This window comes from Rhinoderma darwinii, chromosome 4 (assembly GCF_050947455.1).
Source record: "Rhinoderma darwinii isolate aRhiDar2 chromosome 4, aRhiDar2.hap1, whole genome shotgun sequence".
NCBI lineage: Eukaryota > Metazoa > Chordata > Amphibia > Anura > Rhinodermatidae > Rhinoderma > Rhinoderma darwinii.
In genome coordinates, this window is record NC_134690.1 from 146,615,811 (window position 1) to 146,636,246 (window position 20,436).

The 20,436-nt window shown below is 46.2% G+C and overlaps 1 protein-coding gene across 1 annotated transcript; it reads right to left on the reverse strand.

The window, feature by feature from the left end:
- Positions 1-433: 433 nt before the first annotated feature.
- Positions 434-20,369, reverse strand: MRPL47 (mitochondrial ribosomal protein L47). Its single transcript, XM_075861658.1, has 7 exons — positions 20,008-20,369; positions 19,219-19,361; positions 5,513-5,573; positions 3,098-3,194; positions 2,567-2,697; positions 728-823; positions 434-594 (listed from the first exon to the last, which is right to left on the reverse strand). The coding sequence occupies exons 1-7, from the start codon at positions 20,277-20,279 to the stop codon at positions 480-482; spliced, it is 915 nt and encodes a 304-aa protein (XP_075717773.1). The 5' UTR covers positions 20,280-20,369; the 3' UTR covers positions 434-479.
- Positions 20,370-20,436: the final 67 nt, after the last annotated feature.

Consider the following 20,436-nt stretch of genomic DNA (forward strand, 5'->3'; position numbering starts at 1 on the left):
TACACATGGTACCCAAGTACTGAAGTGCCAAACAGGTCTTTTGCAGAAACTGCTGGGCCCACACAACATGCTAAAATCAAAACACTCCAAGTTCAGAATAGAGTTGCTGTGGAGGGCCATGTTTTACCCCTAATAGGGACTCAGAAAGATGGGTCGAATGTTGCCAGTTTTTTTTATCCGACCTTTGTATACTTGTAGACCTTTGAAAATAAGCCTTCTGTGTGTCTGAAGACTTGATGTTTCCAGCAACTGTGCCTGTACATACAAACTTTTGGACTCGCACTTACCAGTTCTTATTGCCTATGAACAATCTTTAAAAGGAATGCATTTCAAGTATGCACATTCATGGAATTTACTATTTTCATATGTACGGTCTATTGTTACATAGACAGGTGCCAACCTTGCACCGTATATAAACAGAACACAATTATGCTTAAATAGAAATGCAGGACTGTTTATTTCATAACTGACAATTTATTTTAGGTCAAGATTTTTTTCGCTATGTGTGGGAACTTTTTCTCTAATTTGTGTTGCCGGTCTCTTGCAGCATTCTTCCGTCTGGTCTCTGCACGCATCTCCTTCTCTAACTTTAACCTGAAAGGAAAAAAGGTGGAAGTTGTATGTAAATTCTTGACTTGCAGACCAAAGTCATGTAAAATCTAGAACAAAAATGATACACATTAAACAAATACTTTCAAAGTTTGAATAGACATTCTATTGATCTTACCTAGCATAATGATCAACATATGGCAAGGCGAAAAACTTCTTTGTCTTGTAACGTCTGTTCATATACCAAGGTATAGGCCATTCTTTACACTTATACCTGTTAAAATATTAAAATCGCATTGAAAACCAGGAACACTGCAAGCGTGGATCTGTTTTACATACATAACCAAGGTACATTTGTTAGGAATCCCATCGAGACTACAGATGCAAGAAAAAAAATAAGTGAACCCTTTGGATTTATCTGGATTTCTGCATTGATCACTAACAAAATGTGGTCTGATTGTTATCAAAGTCACAATTACAGACAAATACAATCTAACTGCACTAAGAACACACAAACAGTTGTACTATTCATGTATTTTATTGAGCACATTGTGTAAACATCTACAGTGCAGGGAAAAGTAAGTAAACCTCTGTGTTAATGACTTCTCCAAAAGCTAACTGGCAAAAGGGGTTTCAAAGGAGAGGAGATTGGAAGTGTGGGTTTTACAGGTGCCTTGTTCATTAAATAAAGGCACACAAAGCCTGGTTACTGACAAATCTGTTCTTCTCAAGAAAGACTGATTAGTGTAAATGATGCCACAAAGCAAAAAACTTTCAGAAGAGCCCAAAAGAGGTGTTATAGAGACGCATGAAGTTGGTAAAGGCTATAGGAGAATTGCCAAAGGACGGTGTAGATCAATCTATGGTTAGGCAAATTCTCTACTGATGGAATAAGCGTCCTGTTACGATCACTTTAACAGCACAACGGGCAATCCTGAAAGTGGTTAGAAAGTACGCTTGGGTGACAGCAAAATACCTACTGAAGATGCTGCAAACAGCAAAAACCTCTGTTCATGTATCCGCTGTTAGAAAAACACTGAACAAGAATGGTGTTCATGGAAGGACACCACAATCAACGTCGCTGCTGTAAAAAACAACAAAAACCATTGCAGCCCATCTCAAGTTTGCTTGAGACCACCTGGATGTTCCACAATGCTTCTAGAAAAATGTTGCATAAATGCACAACGCTATGTTTGAAGGAAAAAAAAAAACAAACAACGCAAACTAACACCAAAGCCTTATCCCAACTGTGATGCATGGTGGAGGAAGCGACATGGTTTGAGCCTGTTGTGCTACCTCAGGGCCTGGGCACCTTGTGATCATTTAGTGAACAACAAATTTAAAGGCATATCAAAACTATTTTACAGGAGAATGTTATTACTGTTTCCATACCCCAAACTTGCGAAGTTGTAGTAGAGGAAACCACTGAGGCACCAGCAGCTCCTGATCTATCTACACTTCTATGTCTGTTTAGTTGTGGTGTCTAATATGCAATGACACAAGGGGAGCAAACCCCCACTCTTAGACCCGTTCCATATTTTTATTATATGGTGGTAACCTATGAGGTGCTCTGCTTGGAGATAGGCCTCGTGAACACTGGTATCACGTCTGTGTTGTACGGATCCACAATATGGCACCCATAGATTGCCATGGGCTCACACTGTACCTTTGTGTTATCCAAATTTATGTGAAGGTTTATTCTCACAGATTCATACAAAATCAGCCAGGAATAAAAAATCATAGCATGTTCCAAAGCACACAGTACTACTCAAGCAATGCTTTAAGAGCAGCATATTGTGCCTCACAGACACCATATAGCAGCACACTGGGTGAATATGGGGCCATATTGTGGACCTGTAGGACTTTTGTGTACCCTTGTGCTACCCTGTAGGGTCTGTGCATGTGGCAATACTGGGTTGGTGGACCCTTAGATCGAAACACACCATGTATTTTTAAAGGCTCAGGCTATTGCTCCCCCAGCTTAAATGTGAAATGTAAAATGAATAAAATGTTGTACCATGTTGTTTCTCCGAAGCAGTCTTTTCTCCATTCTCCTGGTCTTGCATTTTCCTGACCAGTTTGTAAGAGTCGAAGAGCATCTTCCCTTTCTGTAACCACCTGGTGTAGATTCTCCATAGACTTTGTTACCTGCAATAAACAGGACACAAATTTTTTTATTAGTAAAGCGGAGACCCAAAGCTTAGACTGAATGTTCCCTACACTAACACTCAATGTGAAAGGCTAATATCCTAAAACGACATAGTAAACCAAGCTTACATATGACCCGTGAAAAACATGTAAGATATAGGACACTTTTCAACATTGACAAGATGTGATCAATTTATAGCCATAGCCACCATAGCCCTATATAAAAAAAAATATGTGACAGATCCATTGGAACATGCTGCATAAAAAAAATGGAAATTCAAATAAAATAATTGACATATATTGGCAAAGTTTTTTCAATGCCAAAAAAACAACAACCCAGAATAAATATGGATCCGTAAAACCCAAAGGTGAATGAACCCTATCGCTTCCTTGACCATACCTTGTAGAGCCGCTCAGGACTTGGCATGGCTGTTCTTTGTCGCTTGGACTCTTGTTCTAAAGTGTTCAGCATGTTCTTTTCTTTTAATAAAACATACCTGAGAGAAAAGAAAGATGTTACTGTACTGTATGCTGCAATGAAAGCAAATAGAAGACCTCTTAAATGCTCAAACGCAATACATACTAAGTATTTAAAGAGAACCTTTCACCTCCCCATACATGTGCAGCATGTAATGGGGAGGGCTGCACAAACCCTGGGGCACTTTACATTTTTTTTCTACCTCCAACCGTTATTAAGATAATCGGTGCCGTTATATTTGCCGCCCGATATTTAAATAACCCCCTGAAGAGTCAACGGGGCGTGTTACTATGGCTGTGACACTGTCCAATCAGATATGGACAGTGCCACAGCATGAGAGAGTGTTCGATTGCAGTCTTTTCACCCGAACAGGCAAAGGGGCGTGTCAGTGCTACGGACAGAGCTATGGAGAGGAGAGTGCGCATGCGCACTCATCTATTCAGCTCGTGAGTGATCAGTCTTGTACTTTGCCTGACGAACTGGCAAGGAGGCGTGTCACTGCTACGGACAGTGTAAGAGCTAGGGAGCAATTACACTGTCCGTAGCAGAGACACACCCCCTTGCCAGTTCGGCAGACAATACAAGACTGATCTCTCGCAAGAGCTGAAGAGAGAAGAGTGCGCATGCGCACTCTCCTCTCCATAGCTCTGTCCGTAGCACTGACACGCCCCCTTGCCTGTTCAGGTGAAAAGACTGCAAGCGCACTCTCTCATGCTGTGGCACTGTCCATATCTGATTGGACAGTGTCACAGCCATAATAACACGCCCCCTTGACAGTACACGCCCCGTTGACTATTCAGGGGGTTATTTAAAGAGGCTCTGTCACCAGATTTTGCAACCCCTATCTGCTATTGCAGCAGATCGGCGCTGCAATGTAGATAACAGTAACGTTTTTAATTTTAAAAAACGAGCATTTTTGGCCAAGTTATGGCCATTTTTGTATTTATGCAAATGAGGCTTGCAAAAGTACAACTGGGCGTGTTGAAAAGTAAAAGTACAACTGGGCGTGTATTATGTGCGTACATCGGGGCGTTTTTACTTCTTTTACTAGCTGGGCGTTCTGACGAGAAGTATCATCCACTTCTCTTCAGAACGCCCAGCTTCTGGCAGTGCAGACACAGCCGTGTTCTCGAGAGATCACGCTGTGTCGTCACTCACAGGTCCTGCATCGTGTCGGCCACATCGGCACCAGAGGCTACAGATGATTCTGCAGCAGCATCAGCGTTTGCAGGTAAGTAGCTACATCGACTTACCTGCAAACGCCGATGCTGCTGCAGAATCATCTGTAGCCTCTGGTGCCGATGTATCCTCGCTCGTCCGACACGATGCAGGACCTGGGGAAGTGACGTCACAGCGTGATCTGCCAGAAGCTGGGTGTTCTGAAGAGAAGTGGATGATACTTATCAGAACGCCCAGCTAGTAAAAGAAGTAAAAACGCCCCGATGTACGCACATAATACACGCCCAGTTGGACTTTTACTTTAAACATGCCCACTTGGACTTTTGCAAGCCTCATTTGCATAAATACAAAAATGGTCATAACTTGGCCAAAAATGCTAGTTTTTTAAAAATAAAAACGTTACTGTAATCTACATTGCAGCGCCGATCTGCTGCAATAGCAGATAGGGGTTGCAAAATCTGGTGACAGAGCCTCTTTAAGTATCGGACGCCAAATAGAACGCCACCGATTATCTAAATAACGGAGGGAGGTAGAAAAAAGGTGCCCCAGGGCTCTTCCCCATTACATGCTGCACATGTATGGGGAGGTTCTCTTTAAAACAACCTATACCAGCAAACCTATATCCCAACCTGCAATACGGAAGTCTTAAAATACAGTTCTATCATTGACCACCTATATGAACAGTTCTTGGCTTATCCACCAAAATGTAGTAAAGGTTAAATAAAACAATATTTGCTAACCCGAAATTCTTACCATCGTTATTTCCATCATTTGTAGAATTGGGGAGGGGGGGGGGGAATTCATTTTGAAGAAATTTCCCACGGGCATGGAGGGAACAATACACAAAGTAAGCAGGCTGGTTGGGGGTAGAATCACACAGCATCTTGCCCAGGTGTTGCCTTTTCCTGACCACATCAGTTCAAGAAGAAAGTTTACAAACGTTGAGAAGCTAGTATGTATCGTAATAGTGTCATTCTAACATTGTGTTATTACTAACATAGCGGTACACCGCCCAATCCTACATTGCGCTTTAAAACAATTTACTATTAACGTATATTGTCCAGAAAAAATAAAAATATTTAATGTCAACAATTTCCTATATAAGTTTTTGTTTTTTAATTTAATTTTGCTACCATTAGTGGATTTGGAGTTACTAACCAAAGTTTGTGTAAATCTTCACTGCTTTTGCATCTTAGTTGGTTAATTGTCCATGCATCACCTGCAAACACAAAAACAAAAGTTTGTCAAATGGGTTGTCTGTATAAACCTCGAATCTTGTGCTGCCAAGGTGGGAGACCACTGCTCTGACACACCAATCAGCCAGAACATTAAAACTACCGCCTTACATTGTGTAGATCCCCCATGTGACGACAAAACAGCTCTGACCAATTGAGGGAGGGACTACAAGACCTCTGAAGGTGTCCTGTAGTATCTAGCACCAAGATGTTAGCAGCAGATCCTTTAAAGTGTACCTAACTTTCCAGGTGACTTTTCAGAATAAGCAGTCATGTGTGTACATGAGGAATAACACTATTTCTGGCCATTATATGACTTGTAGCCTGCATTTTTTAGTCGTTTTACCTTCTGCAGACTTCTCGAATTCTCAGTTTTCTCTGAGATAGTGGGCAGAGCCTAACTGTTATTATGTCTGCCATACATAGCACACATAAAAGAGGAAGAGGATGATCCTGCTCTCCTATCTCTATTACATATACATAAAAGCTGCAGCAGCATGAAAGATTATACAGCAGTAATATAACGTGTGGCCGAGAATCCAGCACTGGGGTGAGATATAAATCTTACGAGCAGCCTGTGTCTCGTCTCTGCTTCCGTTACCCCCTCACCTCTCTGTAGACTAATATGGGCAGCCTGTCTGTGTCGCTTTCCCTGTTTCCCCCCTCTCCATATACTTCTATTGGCATGCAGTGAAGTGACACACCCCTACTGTCTGTAGTTTGTCTCCTCTCCACTAGAATTAGGGTATGTGCACACACAAAATAAGAAGCGTCTGAAAGTACGGAGCGGTTTTCAAGGGAAAACAGCTCCTGTTTTTCAGACGTTTTTTTAATCAAAGCCGCGTTTTTAGCTGCATTTTTAATGGCTGTTTTTCTATAGAGTCTATGAAAAACGGCTCCAAAAACGGCTGAAGCAGTGACATGCACTTCTTTTTCGCGGCTGTTTTAAAAACGCCCCGTCAGAACAGAACGCCGTTTTTCCCATTGAAATCAATGGGCAGATGTTTGGAGGCATTCTGCTTCCGATTTTTCAGCTGTTTAACGGGACAATTATGGCCCGAAAAATGGCTGAAAAGACTCAGTGTGAACTTTGCTTGATAACCAGAGGTGGACAGCAGATTACAGGAAGGGAGACACCTAGTGGCAGTAACGTCAAAGAATTTGTATGGATAAAACAACTGAATTTTAACAGTAAGCAAATTACAAAATTAATCTAGGTATACTATTATATTAGCATAAATAGTTTAAAATGTTAGTGTCCATCTAAGTCCTGTAAGTTGCGAGGTGGGCCTCCATGGATCAGACTTGTTTTTCCAGCACATCTCACAGAGGCTCGGTCAGATTGAGATCTGAGGAATTTGAGAGCAAAGTCAACACCTTGAATGCTTTATTAGGTTTCTCAAACTATTCCTGAACAATTTTTGCATAGCAGCAGGGTGCATTATCCTCCTGAGAGAGACCACTGCCATTAGGGAATACAGTTTCCATGAAGAGTTATACTTGGTCTGCAACAATGTTTAGTTAGTTGGTACATGTCAGTAACAGCCACATAAATGCAACGACCAAAAGGTATCCCAGCAGAACATTGTCAAGAGCCTCACACTGCCCCATTCCCATATGGCACCAGGATGCCTTCTCTACCCCAGTTGAGCGATGAACACGAAAACAAAACAGGATTCACCAGACCAGGCCACCTTCCATCATTGCTCTGGAGTAGTCAAGTCACAAAAAGCACAAAACTCGCAATTTGCAGGAAAAATGATTATTACTTAGCGGTGATTTGATTTTCCTTTAACCTCCACGACAGCACCACTAGGAGTGATTAGCCGCCTCCAAAAGGGACAGGAAACACTCGCTCTATGGAGCGGTCTCAGCCCGTGAGCCCGCACCATATTCCCCCACCCGGCGTGCGCCGTATATATACGGCGGATGTCAGGAAGGTGTTAAGTAACAAAGGTGGAGTCTTTTCCATGACTTTATAGGAATGGGAGATCGCTTCATTGACCCATCTTGAGATAGAGGTCACAAGGCGAGCAAGATTTATGTCTTTGCCATGGAACTGGATGAATTGCTCCTGACATCTGACCGATTTTATTCTTTCCACATAGGTGAGGATACATCTGCTTACATCCAACGTATGAAATTTCGCTTCCATGTTATTTTTAGGGGAGGAACAGAAAGAAGGAAGGGATATCACTTGTTGACAGTGGAATCTGGAAACTACCTTTGGAAGGATGGTAAGGGTCTTATAAAATAACGATCTTCTAGAATGTTAAGATAGGGTGGACTAGATGAGAAGGATTGTATTTCTCCAACTCTGCGGGCAGATGTTATTGCTAGAAGGAAAACCGTCTTCAAGGTCAGGAATTTTAATGAAGCATCCTGAATTGGTTCGAAAGGATGTTTGGCAATGCCGTTATTACTAAATTTAGACCCGAAGGGACAATGGGAGCCGCTATATTAGAAGTTGCTCTAAAAAAAAAAAACTCTCTTAATCCACGGACGGTCAGCTAGTCCCTGATCCAGGAAGGCACTGAGAGCGGCAAAACGGACCTTCCAGCTGCTGGTTCTTTAGCCTAAATCAAGACCGGATTGAAGGAAATCCAGGATAGTGGTTATCTTGTATAGGAATACAGACTCTGCTGAAGAGTTTCGGATCAGGAAGGAGAGGAAGGTTCCCCATACTCTGTGGTAAATCTTGGATGTGACTTTTTTTTCCTGCTCTTCAATAACATATCTACTACCTTTTTGGAAAGACCCTTATCCATCAACATACTCCATTCAATATCCAAGCAGTAAGATGAAGTTGATTCGCTTCTGGGTGTAGGACTGGACCCTGGAACAGCAAATCAGAGGTAGATGCCATGGGGCTTTTTGAGACATCCACAGTAACAACGGGAACCAAGACCTCTTGGGCCAATATGGGGCTATAAGCATAATTTTTGCTCTTTCCGCCAACACCTTCTTCAGTACCTTGGGGATGAGAGGAAACTGAGGTAAGGCATATAGGAGTTTGCCAACCTAGGTCTGAGATAGAGCATCTACTCCTGTTGGCTTGTTCTTGTAAGACAGGGAGAAGAACATCATTACTTTCTTGTTCTTCCTGTTTGCGAATAAATCTATTTCCGGCCGTCCCCAACTTTTGGTGAGGTCTTTGAAAATCTACAGATTTTTACCCTACTCTCCTAGGAATAAGGTCTGCCTGCTCAGGTAGTCTGCTATCCTGTTTCTCTAGATGTATGGCTGTTGGAGATAAGATATTCTCTTTGGCGCAGATGAAGATTTGTTCTGATACCCGACAAAGGGGACGGCTTCTTGTTCCTCATGGTTTGTTCAGGTATGCTACCGTAGAGACGTTGTCTGAAAATATCCTGACATTTTTGTCTTTTAATAGATCTTCTAAGGCTTTTAGAGCTTCCCAAACTGCAGTTAGTTCTTTTTGGTTTGACGAAGCTCTTGACATAGAGGGATTCCAGGTCCCCTGAACCATGTTTTTACCTGAATGGGCTCCCCATCCGGATTGACTGGTACTGTGGTTATAACCACTGGATAGTTGTCACGGGCAACTGGGTTGGTGGACCCACTAGGCCGCTCCGCCGTAGCGGGGAGGCAGCTGACCAGGTCACAGTCTATGTGAAGGTAGATAGCAGACAGTAATGTTTAGGTACCTGTAATAGTCCGGGCGGTGACTGTGGCCTCAGCACGGATGGAGACAGGTGCGGAAAGTGGCGCCAGACGTGGCGGGCAGTATCCGATGGTACTGGACGTGGCAGATGGCACTTGACGTGGCAGACACAGGAACAATGCGGAATACAGGAACGGTAACAGGGCACGGGTAACAGTAGGAACGGGAGACACTAAGGGACCATTTGCGAGACAGACAGGGAAAGACTAACAACGCTCAGGCAAGGATCAGAAGGGCTGGGGCATTCTTATAGAGCAGGGAATCACGTGGGTTAATGATAATTGATTCCATGTGCGCGCGCTGGCCCTTTAAGAGCGGGCGCGGGCGTGCGCGCGAACCCTACGGGACCCGGCCGGACGGAGCGGAAGCGAGCGCTGGCATCTCCTAGGAGGGAGACGGAGGCCAGCGCTCACAGATCCATGGCTGCGGGCGTCGGGAGGTGAGTGAACCCGACGGCCCGCGGCCATGGGCGCTACAGTATCCCCCCTTACGCCCCCTCTTCTTGGGGCCAGAGTGAGAGAGGAACTTTTTAATAAGAGCAGGAGCACTGAGGTTCTCTTCTGGCTCCCAGGACCTCTCCTCAGGACCAAACCCTCTCTAGTCCACCAGATAGAAAGTCCTTCCTCCTACCCTCTTGCGGTCCAGGATCTCCTTTACCTCGAATACATCAGAAGGGCCGCTGGAAGCAACTGTGGAACTAGAGGTCTTGCTGTAGCGGTTCAGGACCACTGGTTTCAGGAGGGACACATGGAAGGAGTTAGGGATTCTGAGGGTAGGGGGCAGCCGCAGCTTATAGGAAACAGGGTTAATTTGTTGCAGGATCTCGAAGGGACCAAGGAACCTGGGAGCAAACTTGTATGAAGGCACCCTCAAGCGAATGTTCCGAGAGGACAGACAGACTTTAGTCCCAGGAAGATACTGAGGCGGCTCTCTTCTTTTGGTATCTGCCTTACGCTTCATGCGTTCGACCGCCTGCAAAATAGAGGACCGGGTCTGTTGCCAGATTTGCAGGCAGTCCCCATATGCAGTCAGCAGCGGGTACCTGAGAAGAAGTCGACACTGAAAGAGGAACTCTGGGATGTTGACTGTACACGATGTGAAACGGAGTGGAGGTGGTGGACTCACTTGTGTGGTTGTTATATGAAAACTCCGCCCATGGAAGAAGCTGTACCCAGTTATCGTGCTGTGAAGAAATGAAGTGGCGGAGGTAATTTTCCATGATCTGGTTGATCTTCTCAACTTGTCCATTGGACTGTGGGTGATAGGCAGAGGAAAAGTCCAAACTCACATCCAGGAGTTTACAGAGGGCTCTCCAGAACTTGGAGGTAAACTGAACCGCCCGGTTGGACACAATGTGAAGAGGCAAGCCATGCAAGCGGAAGATGTGCTGAATGAAGAAGCTTGCTAGTCGAGGAGCAGAGGGTAGGCCGGTTAGCGGGATAAAATGTGCCATCTTAGAGAACCGGTCCACCACCACCCAGATAGTGTTGCATCCTGCTGAGAGAGGAAGGTCCGTGACGAAGTCCATAGCGATGTGCTGCCAGGGGGCACTGGGTACAGGCAGGGGTTGAAGCAGGCCGGCAGGCTTGCTGTGAGCCACCTTGTTAGAGGCACACACCGTGCAAGCAGAGACAAAGTCCAGAACATCTTTAGGTAGCGTGGGCCACCAGAAGTGACGAGCGACCAGGTCTTGGGTTTTACGGACACCAGCGTGCCCAGCCAGTTTAGAACTGTGTCCCCAGCGGAGAATTCTTTTTCTGTCAGCCAACCGAACAAAAGTTCTCCCTGGAGGAATATATCTAAGCTGCAGAGGATTGGCGGTGACAACGCAGGATGGGTCTATGATCGTCTGAAGGGACTCCACCGTGTCTTCGTTTCGAATGATCTGGACAGGGCATCGGCCCTCACGTTCTTGTCCGCGGGACGGTAGTGGAGCAGAAATTGGAAACGGGTGAAGAACAGTGATCACCTGGCTTGACGAGGATTCAGTCTCTGAGCGGACTGAAGGTAAGTGAGATTCTTGTGGTCGGTGAAGATCAGGATGGGGTGAGCAGCGCCCTCCAGAAGATGTCTCCACTCCTCTAGGGCCAATTTGATAGCCAGTAGCTCCCGATCTCCAATGGAATAATTGCGCTCAGCAGAGGAAAACAGTCTTGAGTAGTAGCCACACACTACTGCCTTTCCTTTGGAGCTCCTCTGGAACAGAAGTGCGCCTGCACCAACAGAGGAAGCGTCCACCTCCAGTGAGAACTGCCGAGATATGTCAGGGTGATGGAGGATCGAAGCTGAAGTGAAGGCTTTCTTGAGGCTAATGAATGTGGACTCTGCCTCCGGAGTCCACACCCTTCTTGGTAAGGGTAGAGATGGGGGCCGTCAGAGAAGAAAAGTTCGGAATAAACTGCCGGTAGAAATTGGCGAAACCCAGGAACCTCTGTATGGCCCTTAGGCCTTGAGGACGTGGCCATTCCAGGACAGACTTTAGCTTCTCAGGGTCCATCTTAAGGCCTTGATCCGAGAGGACATAGCCCAGGAAGGGCAGAGACCTCTTTTCAAATGTGCATTTCTCTAACTTGGCATACAAGTGATTCTCTCTTAGTCGCAGAAGAACTTGACGAACGTGCCTCCGATGGGTCATCAGATCTGGGGAGAAGATTAGAATATCATCGAGATAAACTACAACACACGTATAGAGGAGATCTCGGAAGATGCCATTAACGAACTCCTGAAATACTGCGGGAGCGTTACACAGTCCGAAGGGCATCACTCGGTATTCGTAGTGCCCATCGCGGGTGTTAAATGCTGTCTTCCATTCGTCACCCCGGCGAATCCGGATTAGATTATAGGCCCCTCGCAGGTCTAGCTTGGAAAAAATTTTGGCTCCTCGTATGCGATCAAACAGCTCGGAAATGAGTGGCAACGGGTATTTGTTCTTGAACGTGATCTGATTGAGACCACGGTAGTCAATGCAGGGTCGGAGAGATCCATCTTTCTTTTTAACGAAGAAGAATCCTGCCCCGGCCGGGGAGGAAGATTTTCGAATAAAACCCCTCTCCAATTTCTCCTTGATATAGGCTGACATTGATAACGTCTCTGGCAAGGAGAGAGGATATACTCGTCCACGGGGAAGAGAAGCATTGGGCACCAGTTCAATGGGACAGTCATAACTCCGATGAGGAGGCAACGTCTCAGCCTCTCGTTTGCAGAAGACATCCGCAAAACTGGCATACTGAGAAGGTAGGTCGGAGAGTGACTGAGGCAGAGGAGGCACAACAGGACGGACTTGTGACAGGCAATGGCTATGGCACCTGGAACCCCATTGAAGAACTTCTCCAGAACTCCAGTCGAGTGTCGGGGCGTGTAGACGGAGCCATGGCAGACCCAGTAGGATAGGATTGATAGCCTTGGGTAGTACCAGGAAGGAGATCTGTTCTGAGTGAAGAGCTCCGACCCGTAATGTCACCGGCTCAGTGATGAGCATGATTGGATCAGGCAGCGGTAGACCATTCACAGAGGCAACTGCCAGGGGTCTCTCCAGACGGACTGTGGGTAGTTGAAACCGATCCACTAGATCTTGGTGGATAAAATTTGCAGCCGCTCCAGAGTCAAGATAGGCGGAGGAAGGATGTGATGCCTGTCCGGTGACGATGGCCACAGGTATCGATAATTTGGAAGAGGTTTTAACGTTTGGAGACGTTCCACCTAGAGTTGCCTCTCCAACCAACCCTAGGTACTGGAGTTTCCCGGTTTCTGTGGGCATTGACGCACAAAATGACCCTTGAGGCCGCAATACATGCAAAGTCCAGAGGAGCGTCTGCGCTGCTTCTCCTGTTCAGATAACCGGACTCTGTCTACCTGCATGGGTTCCTCAGGTAGCGCACTAGGAGCGAACAATTGTGGTCTCTGGGCAGGGGGTGCTGGTCTGTGGACCCGGCTCTCCTGACGAACCTCTTGAGAGCGCTCCCGGATTCTCACATCAACCCGGGTGGCTAACAGGATGAGGGCATCCAAGGTAGAAGGAAGGTCGAGGGCTGCCAGTTCGTCCTTGATGTGAGAGGACAGTCCCTGCCAGAAGGTCGCCACCAGTGCCTCATTGTTCCATGCCAGCTCGGCTGCTAGGGTACAGAAGGAGATCGCATACTCCCCTACTGTGGAGCCTTCTTGCTTGAGGGTCAACAAAGTGGCTGCGGCAGAGGATGTTCGACCCGGCTCCTCGAACACGGCACGAAAGGACTGCAGGAACAAGGCTAGGTCCGCGGATACAGCACCTTGTTGCTCCAAGATTGGGTTTGCCCATGCGAGGGCCTTGCCAGCGAGGAGGGAGATAATGAACGCTACTTTACCCTCCTCGGAGGGGAAGAGATGAGGCCGTAGCCTAAAATGCACCGTGCATTGATTAAGAAATCCTCGGCATGCTCTGGGATCACCGTCATAGCGAGGAGGAAGAGGCAGAGGAACTGAGGATCCGGAACAAACAGGGGGAGCAACAGGCAGTGGCACGGCAACAGCTTCTGGAGGAAGATCCGGGGGTGGAACAGCGAGTAGATCCAGGCGTACCAGAATAGAATTCACCGCCTCAAGGAGTTGATCCTGACGAGTGCGTAGGTCATGCATCTCCGTCTGAATTTTCTGTACTGGGGTCTTGGGCTGGCCAGCGGGTTCCATGGCCTGAGCGTACTGTCACGGGCAACTGGGTTTGTGGACCCACTAGGCCGCTCCGCCGTAGCGGGGAGGCAGCTGACCAGGTCACAGTCTATGTGAAGGTAGATAGCAGACAGTAATGTTTAGGTACCTGTAATAGTCCGGGCGGTGACTGTGGCCTCAGCACGGATGGAGACAGGTGCCGAAAGTGGCGCCAGACGTGGCGGGCAGTATCCGATGAGCCGATGTTACTTGACGTGGCAGATGGCACTTGACGTGGCAGACACAGGAACAATGGGGAATACAGGAACGGTAACAGGGCACGGGTAACAGCAGGAACGGGAGACACTAAGGGACCATTTGTGAGACAGACAGGGAAAAACTAACAATGCTCAGGCAAGGATCAGAAGGGCTGGGGCATTCTTATAGAGCAGGGAATCACGTGGGTTAATGATAATTGATTCCATGTGTGCGCGCTGGCCCTTTAAGAGCGGGCGCGAGCGTGCGCGCGCACCCTACGGGACCCGGACGGAGCGGAAGCGAGCGCTGGCATCTCCTAGGAGGGAGACGGAGGCCAGCGCTCACAGATCCATGGCTGCGGGCCTCGGGAGGTGAGTGAACCTGACGGCCCGCGGCCATGGGCGCTACAATGGTTCTGTGATGAAGGAACACCTCTTGATGGGATTTTCTTCTTTTGGTTTAGAGATTCTTGCCTCTTGTCCCAACATGACAGAAGAAATATAAATATAAAATTTTTACAGTCAAATATTGAGGCTTTTCAATGGGAGGGGGTTATATAAAAATATAACCACGTTCTTACCAGGCCAGGGGATCTGGATGGGTCAGCAGACTACACGGGACATCTCAGCTGAACTTATTATGGATTCAGCAAGTAGCATCCCTGAAACAACTCACAACTACTACCCATGACAAACCAGCATTACTGTTTTTTTAAAAGAGATTTTGGCACCAAAACAATTTTGAAAATGTACACCCTGTACCCTTAAGAGGCTGACTATGACGCACACAGGGGCGTAGCTAAAGGCTCATGGGCCCCAATGCAAAGGTTCTTCTTGGGCCCCCCAAACTTCTCAGTGCCGATGGCCCGCAGCTTTCAGCTGCATCGCTAGTTCTCCTAAGTGATCCAACAATGCAGCACTAGCAGCCAGGGGCGTCACTAAGGACTTAAAATGTCAGAGGAAATAGACCCAATACATATGTCCCCCCCCCCCCCAAAAAAAAAATAGTGTGTGTGTGTGTGTGTATGAAGATAGATAGATAGATAGATCTATCTGAGACAGCATATCTATAGCACTACGACCCTAAAGCTATGGATAAGATTAGATACATTGGCTTAGCAGACAGTAGCACACATTATAGGATTAGATATAGGGCCCAGCAGACAGTATCACACATTATAGGATTAGATACAGTGGCTCAGCAGACAGTATCACACATGATAGGATTAGATATAGGGCCCAGCAGACAGTATCACACATGATTGGATTAGATATAGGGCCGAGCTCGCTGACATTGCAGCTCCAGCGCTGGACCCAGGAAAGGTAAGAATAATAATTTTCCTTTTTGACGTGATACTAATTATTTTTGTGTGTTTGTTTTTTTTACAAGTTCGGTTGTTGGACTACTTCAGATTCGAGGACTACGTCGATAACTGCATTTTTTTTTTTATTCTCGATAAAATGGATAACGAGGGTTGTGTGGAATTTTTATTTAAATAAAATATTTTATCTATGTCTTTAAACTTTATAACTACCGCCCTAGTAATTTTCGCTGGCTGATTCACAACACCCATTACTAAGGGGGGACTTAATGTTAGACATGAAGAGGTTAACACTAATCCCCATTATTACCCAGCAGGAAGAGTCGGGTATGATCTAGTACCCGACCATCTGTAGTGACAGAGGGGCACTGGGGCGGCCGCAGTCTGGTATTATTAGGCTGGGAAAGGCCAAAAACTGTGACCCTTCCCACCCTGGTAATGCTAGCCTGCTGCTGCTGTGTTGTACCTGGCTGGTTATAAAAATGGGGGAACCCCACATCGTGCTGTCCAATTATTTATAAAAAAAAAAAAATGACGTGGCGTCCCCCCATTTTTCATAACCAGCCAGATACAACACAGCAGCAGTAGGCTAACATTACCAGGGTGGGAAGGGCCACTGTTTTTGGCCTTTTCCAGCCTAATAATACCAGCCTGCGGTCACCCCAGTGCCCGACCATCACTACAGATGGTCGGGTACTGGATCGTACCCGGCTCCCCTGGTGGCAGTGGGTACCGGGGTAATAATGGGGGTTAGTGTTAGCCTTTTCACCGGCTAACACAAAGCCCCGCCTTAGTAATGGACACTGTCAATCGGTCAGCGGCCATTAGTAAGTTGGCAGCGATAAAGTTAAAAAAAAATACAAAAACATAGAAAAAAATAGATTTATTGAAATAAAACACCCCCATAAAACCCTCATTAACCATTTTATTGAGAATAAAAAAGCCGTCATCGAAGTAGTCCTCGAATCCGACATAGTCCAACAACCGAACCCGTAAAAAAAACCAAAAAAAAAAAACATTAGTAAGGGCCTGTGCACATCACCGCTGCCCTTCCGTTGATGGGTTCCGTTGGGTTAACCCCTCAACAGAAAGGCAAACTGAAACCTCCGCTTCAGTTTCCCTCACCATTGATCTCAATGGTGACGGAAACGTTGCTAAAGATTTCCATTTGTCACCGTTGTAACAGGGTTCCGTTGTATTGCATTGTCGACTGCGCTATTGATTCCGCCAAAACAGCGGAACCCGTTCACAACGGTGACAAATGGAAACCATTAGCAAAATTTCCATCACCATTGAGATCAATAGTGATGCAAACGGAAGCTAAAGCTTCCGTTTGCCTTTACGTTGAGGGGTTAACCAGACGGAACCCCTCAATGGAAGGGCAGCAGTGATGTTAACAGGGCCCATGTGCATGTATGATACGGTTTGTTGGACCCTGTATCTAAGCCTAATGTAGGCTTAGATACAGGGTCCAGCAGACAGTATTCTTATGCAGTATAAGCTGGGGCCCTGTATCTAAGCCTAACACACGGTAGGCTTTAAAGGCTGTCCAGTCCCTAAACATTGATGGCCTATCTTCAGTATAGGCCATCAATAGCTGAGGGGTTGTGGTCAGACACCTGGGACCCCCGCAAATCAGCTGTCTTGTAGGGCGTGCAGAACTTGTACAAGTGCTGCTTCCCCTTCATTTCCCTCACACTGTGAATCGCTGACACGTGCGTGTCGGCGATTCAGTGTGAGAAAGTGACCGGAATGAAGGGGAAGTAGCGCTCGTACGAGCGGCTGCAACCCCTTCAAAACAGCTGATTAGCGGGGGTCCCGGGTGTCTGGATGCTGTGCGCAGCGCATAGCATCGTGACGTTATGCGCTGCGCACAGCGCTGTGATGTCAGAACCTCTGATGCGCTCCCGGAAGAGGAGGGTAAGTACTGTCAGTTACTATAGTAACAGGGGCCCGTGTAGTTTATTACATAGGCCCAGTTACTTTAGTAACTTTTCATTGATGTGGTGTGGCAATTGCGACCGCTGCGACCCCTATAGCTACGCGACTGGACGCGCACCTACGCGCTAACCACCTCCGGATGCTAGAGACGCCGGTTCCATGTGCAGTAAGGGGTTTCGTTGCCCAAGGGAAATCCCCGAGTCTAATGTGCTGCCAAGTTAGCACCGACCCCCGTTAACTCATGAATAGATCCGGAAGCCGCGTGCTGCACGCACTGCAAGACTTACGCCAAGGAGCTGGAGAGGAGGCATCTGCCGCTCGAAAAAAACAGATCCCTGCCCCGATGTTCCCTGACAGAGACACCGCTCGTTCGTCCAGAGAGAGAATAGACTGGGGTGCATGATGAAGATACTAATCCCACACAGCTCGCACGGATCCTGCTTCCCGTGTCCCAAGACAGGAAACAACTGGAGAGGGTAAGGACTAGGGGGAATTTAAACGGCTTCCTGTTGTTTCCTTTCCCTTAGGAGGCGGGGAATCCCTCTTGGTGGTGCTGTCATGGAGGGAAATATTTTGACTTTTGCGTAACTTTCGCAGCTCGCTCCACTATTTTACAAAGTGGGTAGAGCTTAGCAGAAGGGCTGGGGGCACCCGCAACCCGACACATTTAATATAAGAAACGGGTGTGAAATTGGAGCTGAAAACGATGCCAGCTCCTAGGTGGTATACGGACAGCCAGAGAAGCGCCTAATTTATTAGTAGGCGTGCACCTCTTAACACAGGCACATTTTACTGCAGCGCTCCTTATATTTGGACTAGTGTATGAAATGCCAGTCTTAATAAGTTTCCACCTTTGTGTTTAAGACCCTTTTTGCACCTCCCTATAAAATGCACCAAATTTATTAATGACGTGCCAAAAAATATTAGTGTTATAGTTTACCAGGCATGAGGTGGCCTACGGAAGGAGAAACTGTGGCAAGTTTATCATTCCATATGGGCCAATTTGATACATTTGCAACCTTTTCGTTCTCCCATAAATGATTTTATGACTATTGTGCTAATTTGCTCCCAATATGTGTGTGTCTGTGACAAAGATATTACAGCATTGTAGTCTGTGCGCACGAATCCCGCAACTCGGGACTGTGGCTTTCTGGGAAAACTGGGCGATAACCAAAATCGACACAATTAGATTCCACAGGGGATGTCACGCAGCTTTCCTAGACTCCGCAAAGAAAAATCCGCCTAGTTATACAGGGATACAACCCTCCTCAGTATCCCAGTAACAGGAGATATTGCATTTTTGATGCATGATTTTGAAATGTATAAAAAAAAAATCATTTCTTTTAGCAGAAAAAGTCTTAAAGGCTATGTACACCTTCAAAGGTGATTTTCTTTTAAATAAAAGCATCAGTGTGTTTGGTGAAACTTTCAAATTAGTTTTTATAAAAAAAGTATTGTTACTTTTTGAGATACAGCTGCTCTGTATCCTGTATACAGAGCAGCTGTATCATTCGCTAAGACCTGAATCCGTCAGGTCCGCAAGACTGACGGGTTCAGCGACAGCGGGTCCTGCATTCCCTGACAAAGGATCCACCTGTTATCGATTACATCTGAGTTATATGTTAGATGTGACGGATAACAGGTAGATCCCGCGTGTCTCGCGCTGACACTGAACCCGTCAGTCCCGCGTAGCTGACGGATACAGGATTCAGCTGCGTTGTATATAGGATACACAGCAGCAGTATTTAAAAAAGTTAAAATAATAGCCTTTTAAAAAATAAAAAAGTAAACTAAATCAACTGACCAGACTTCACAGTACTTTCTCCCCAATTTTTAGGGTCATCAAAGAACTCTTCAAGTCCTCTCCGAGCTGCCGACGAGTGGAAAGAGGAGCACTGGTGCCAAGAAGTGTTGTCACTGGTTCTTTTAGCCAAACTATTGAAGATACTGAAACATACATGAATAAACAGGGTTATTGGGCCTGGTTAGACACCGGTCTTCCTGCAGCAGTCAGTGTAAGATGGGAGTTGTAGTTTCAGTATATGTATGCTACATTTATACGCTGCTTCCCACAGGATGATACGAAGCCGAACTTCGCTCTTTATTCACACAAAAAAGCAAATCGCAATTATTATGGATGTCTATTTCTTTCATTGACTATCCCCACAGATCACAAGTTGGATCGTCAAACTTCTCTTCATATTATGAGGCTGCTCTGCTGAGGTTTATCACTGTACCCGCATTTACACGAGTAATTAGATCAGAGAAGATCACATCACATATGGAGGAGACAACACAAAACTGGTGCCTCCACTTTACCTTTGCACCAGTAACCCATGGCAGCCAATCAGGCTGTTGCTTTCATTTTCCAAAGAGCCTCTGAAAAATGAGAGGTGGAATCTGATTGGTTGACAAGGAAACTACTCCACTTTACCCTTGCACCAGTTTTGATACATCTCACCCATTGACTTGGATGGGACTAGCCAGCTGAGGATACCAGGGATGAGCGCTGATGAGGAGGGTGAAGGTTACACTGTCCTTACACACATACACAGGACGAATGAATGAATGGATGGACATTGTCCTCTCCTACCTGGAAAAGCGTCCCACGGTCCTGACAGAAACACGCACCGACACCTGAGACAAAGTCCTGCATCCCGTCAGTAACCCTCTGACAGCGGGCGCCGCCATCTTGTCAAGCACACATTTCCCACAATGCTCTGTGTAGGAAGTCACCGTCACGTGTACACACAGTATAAAAATTGCGCTCAGCAAGGTATTGCAATAGTGCTGTGAAAAGTGCACAGAAATGCCGCGAAGCAAAGGCTCTAGCTGTACTATGTACGTGGATAATAAATAACACATTGATAATAACCGATGTGAATATATTGTTACATTATTTTATATGAATAAACTGACTCTTCACGTCAAAATAAGCGCAGGCCAGCTGAAAAGTTATAAAAATGTATTCTTTTATTTCCCCAATGAGGAGAGGGCACCGTGTACTAAATCTGTCGCAGGG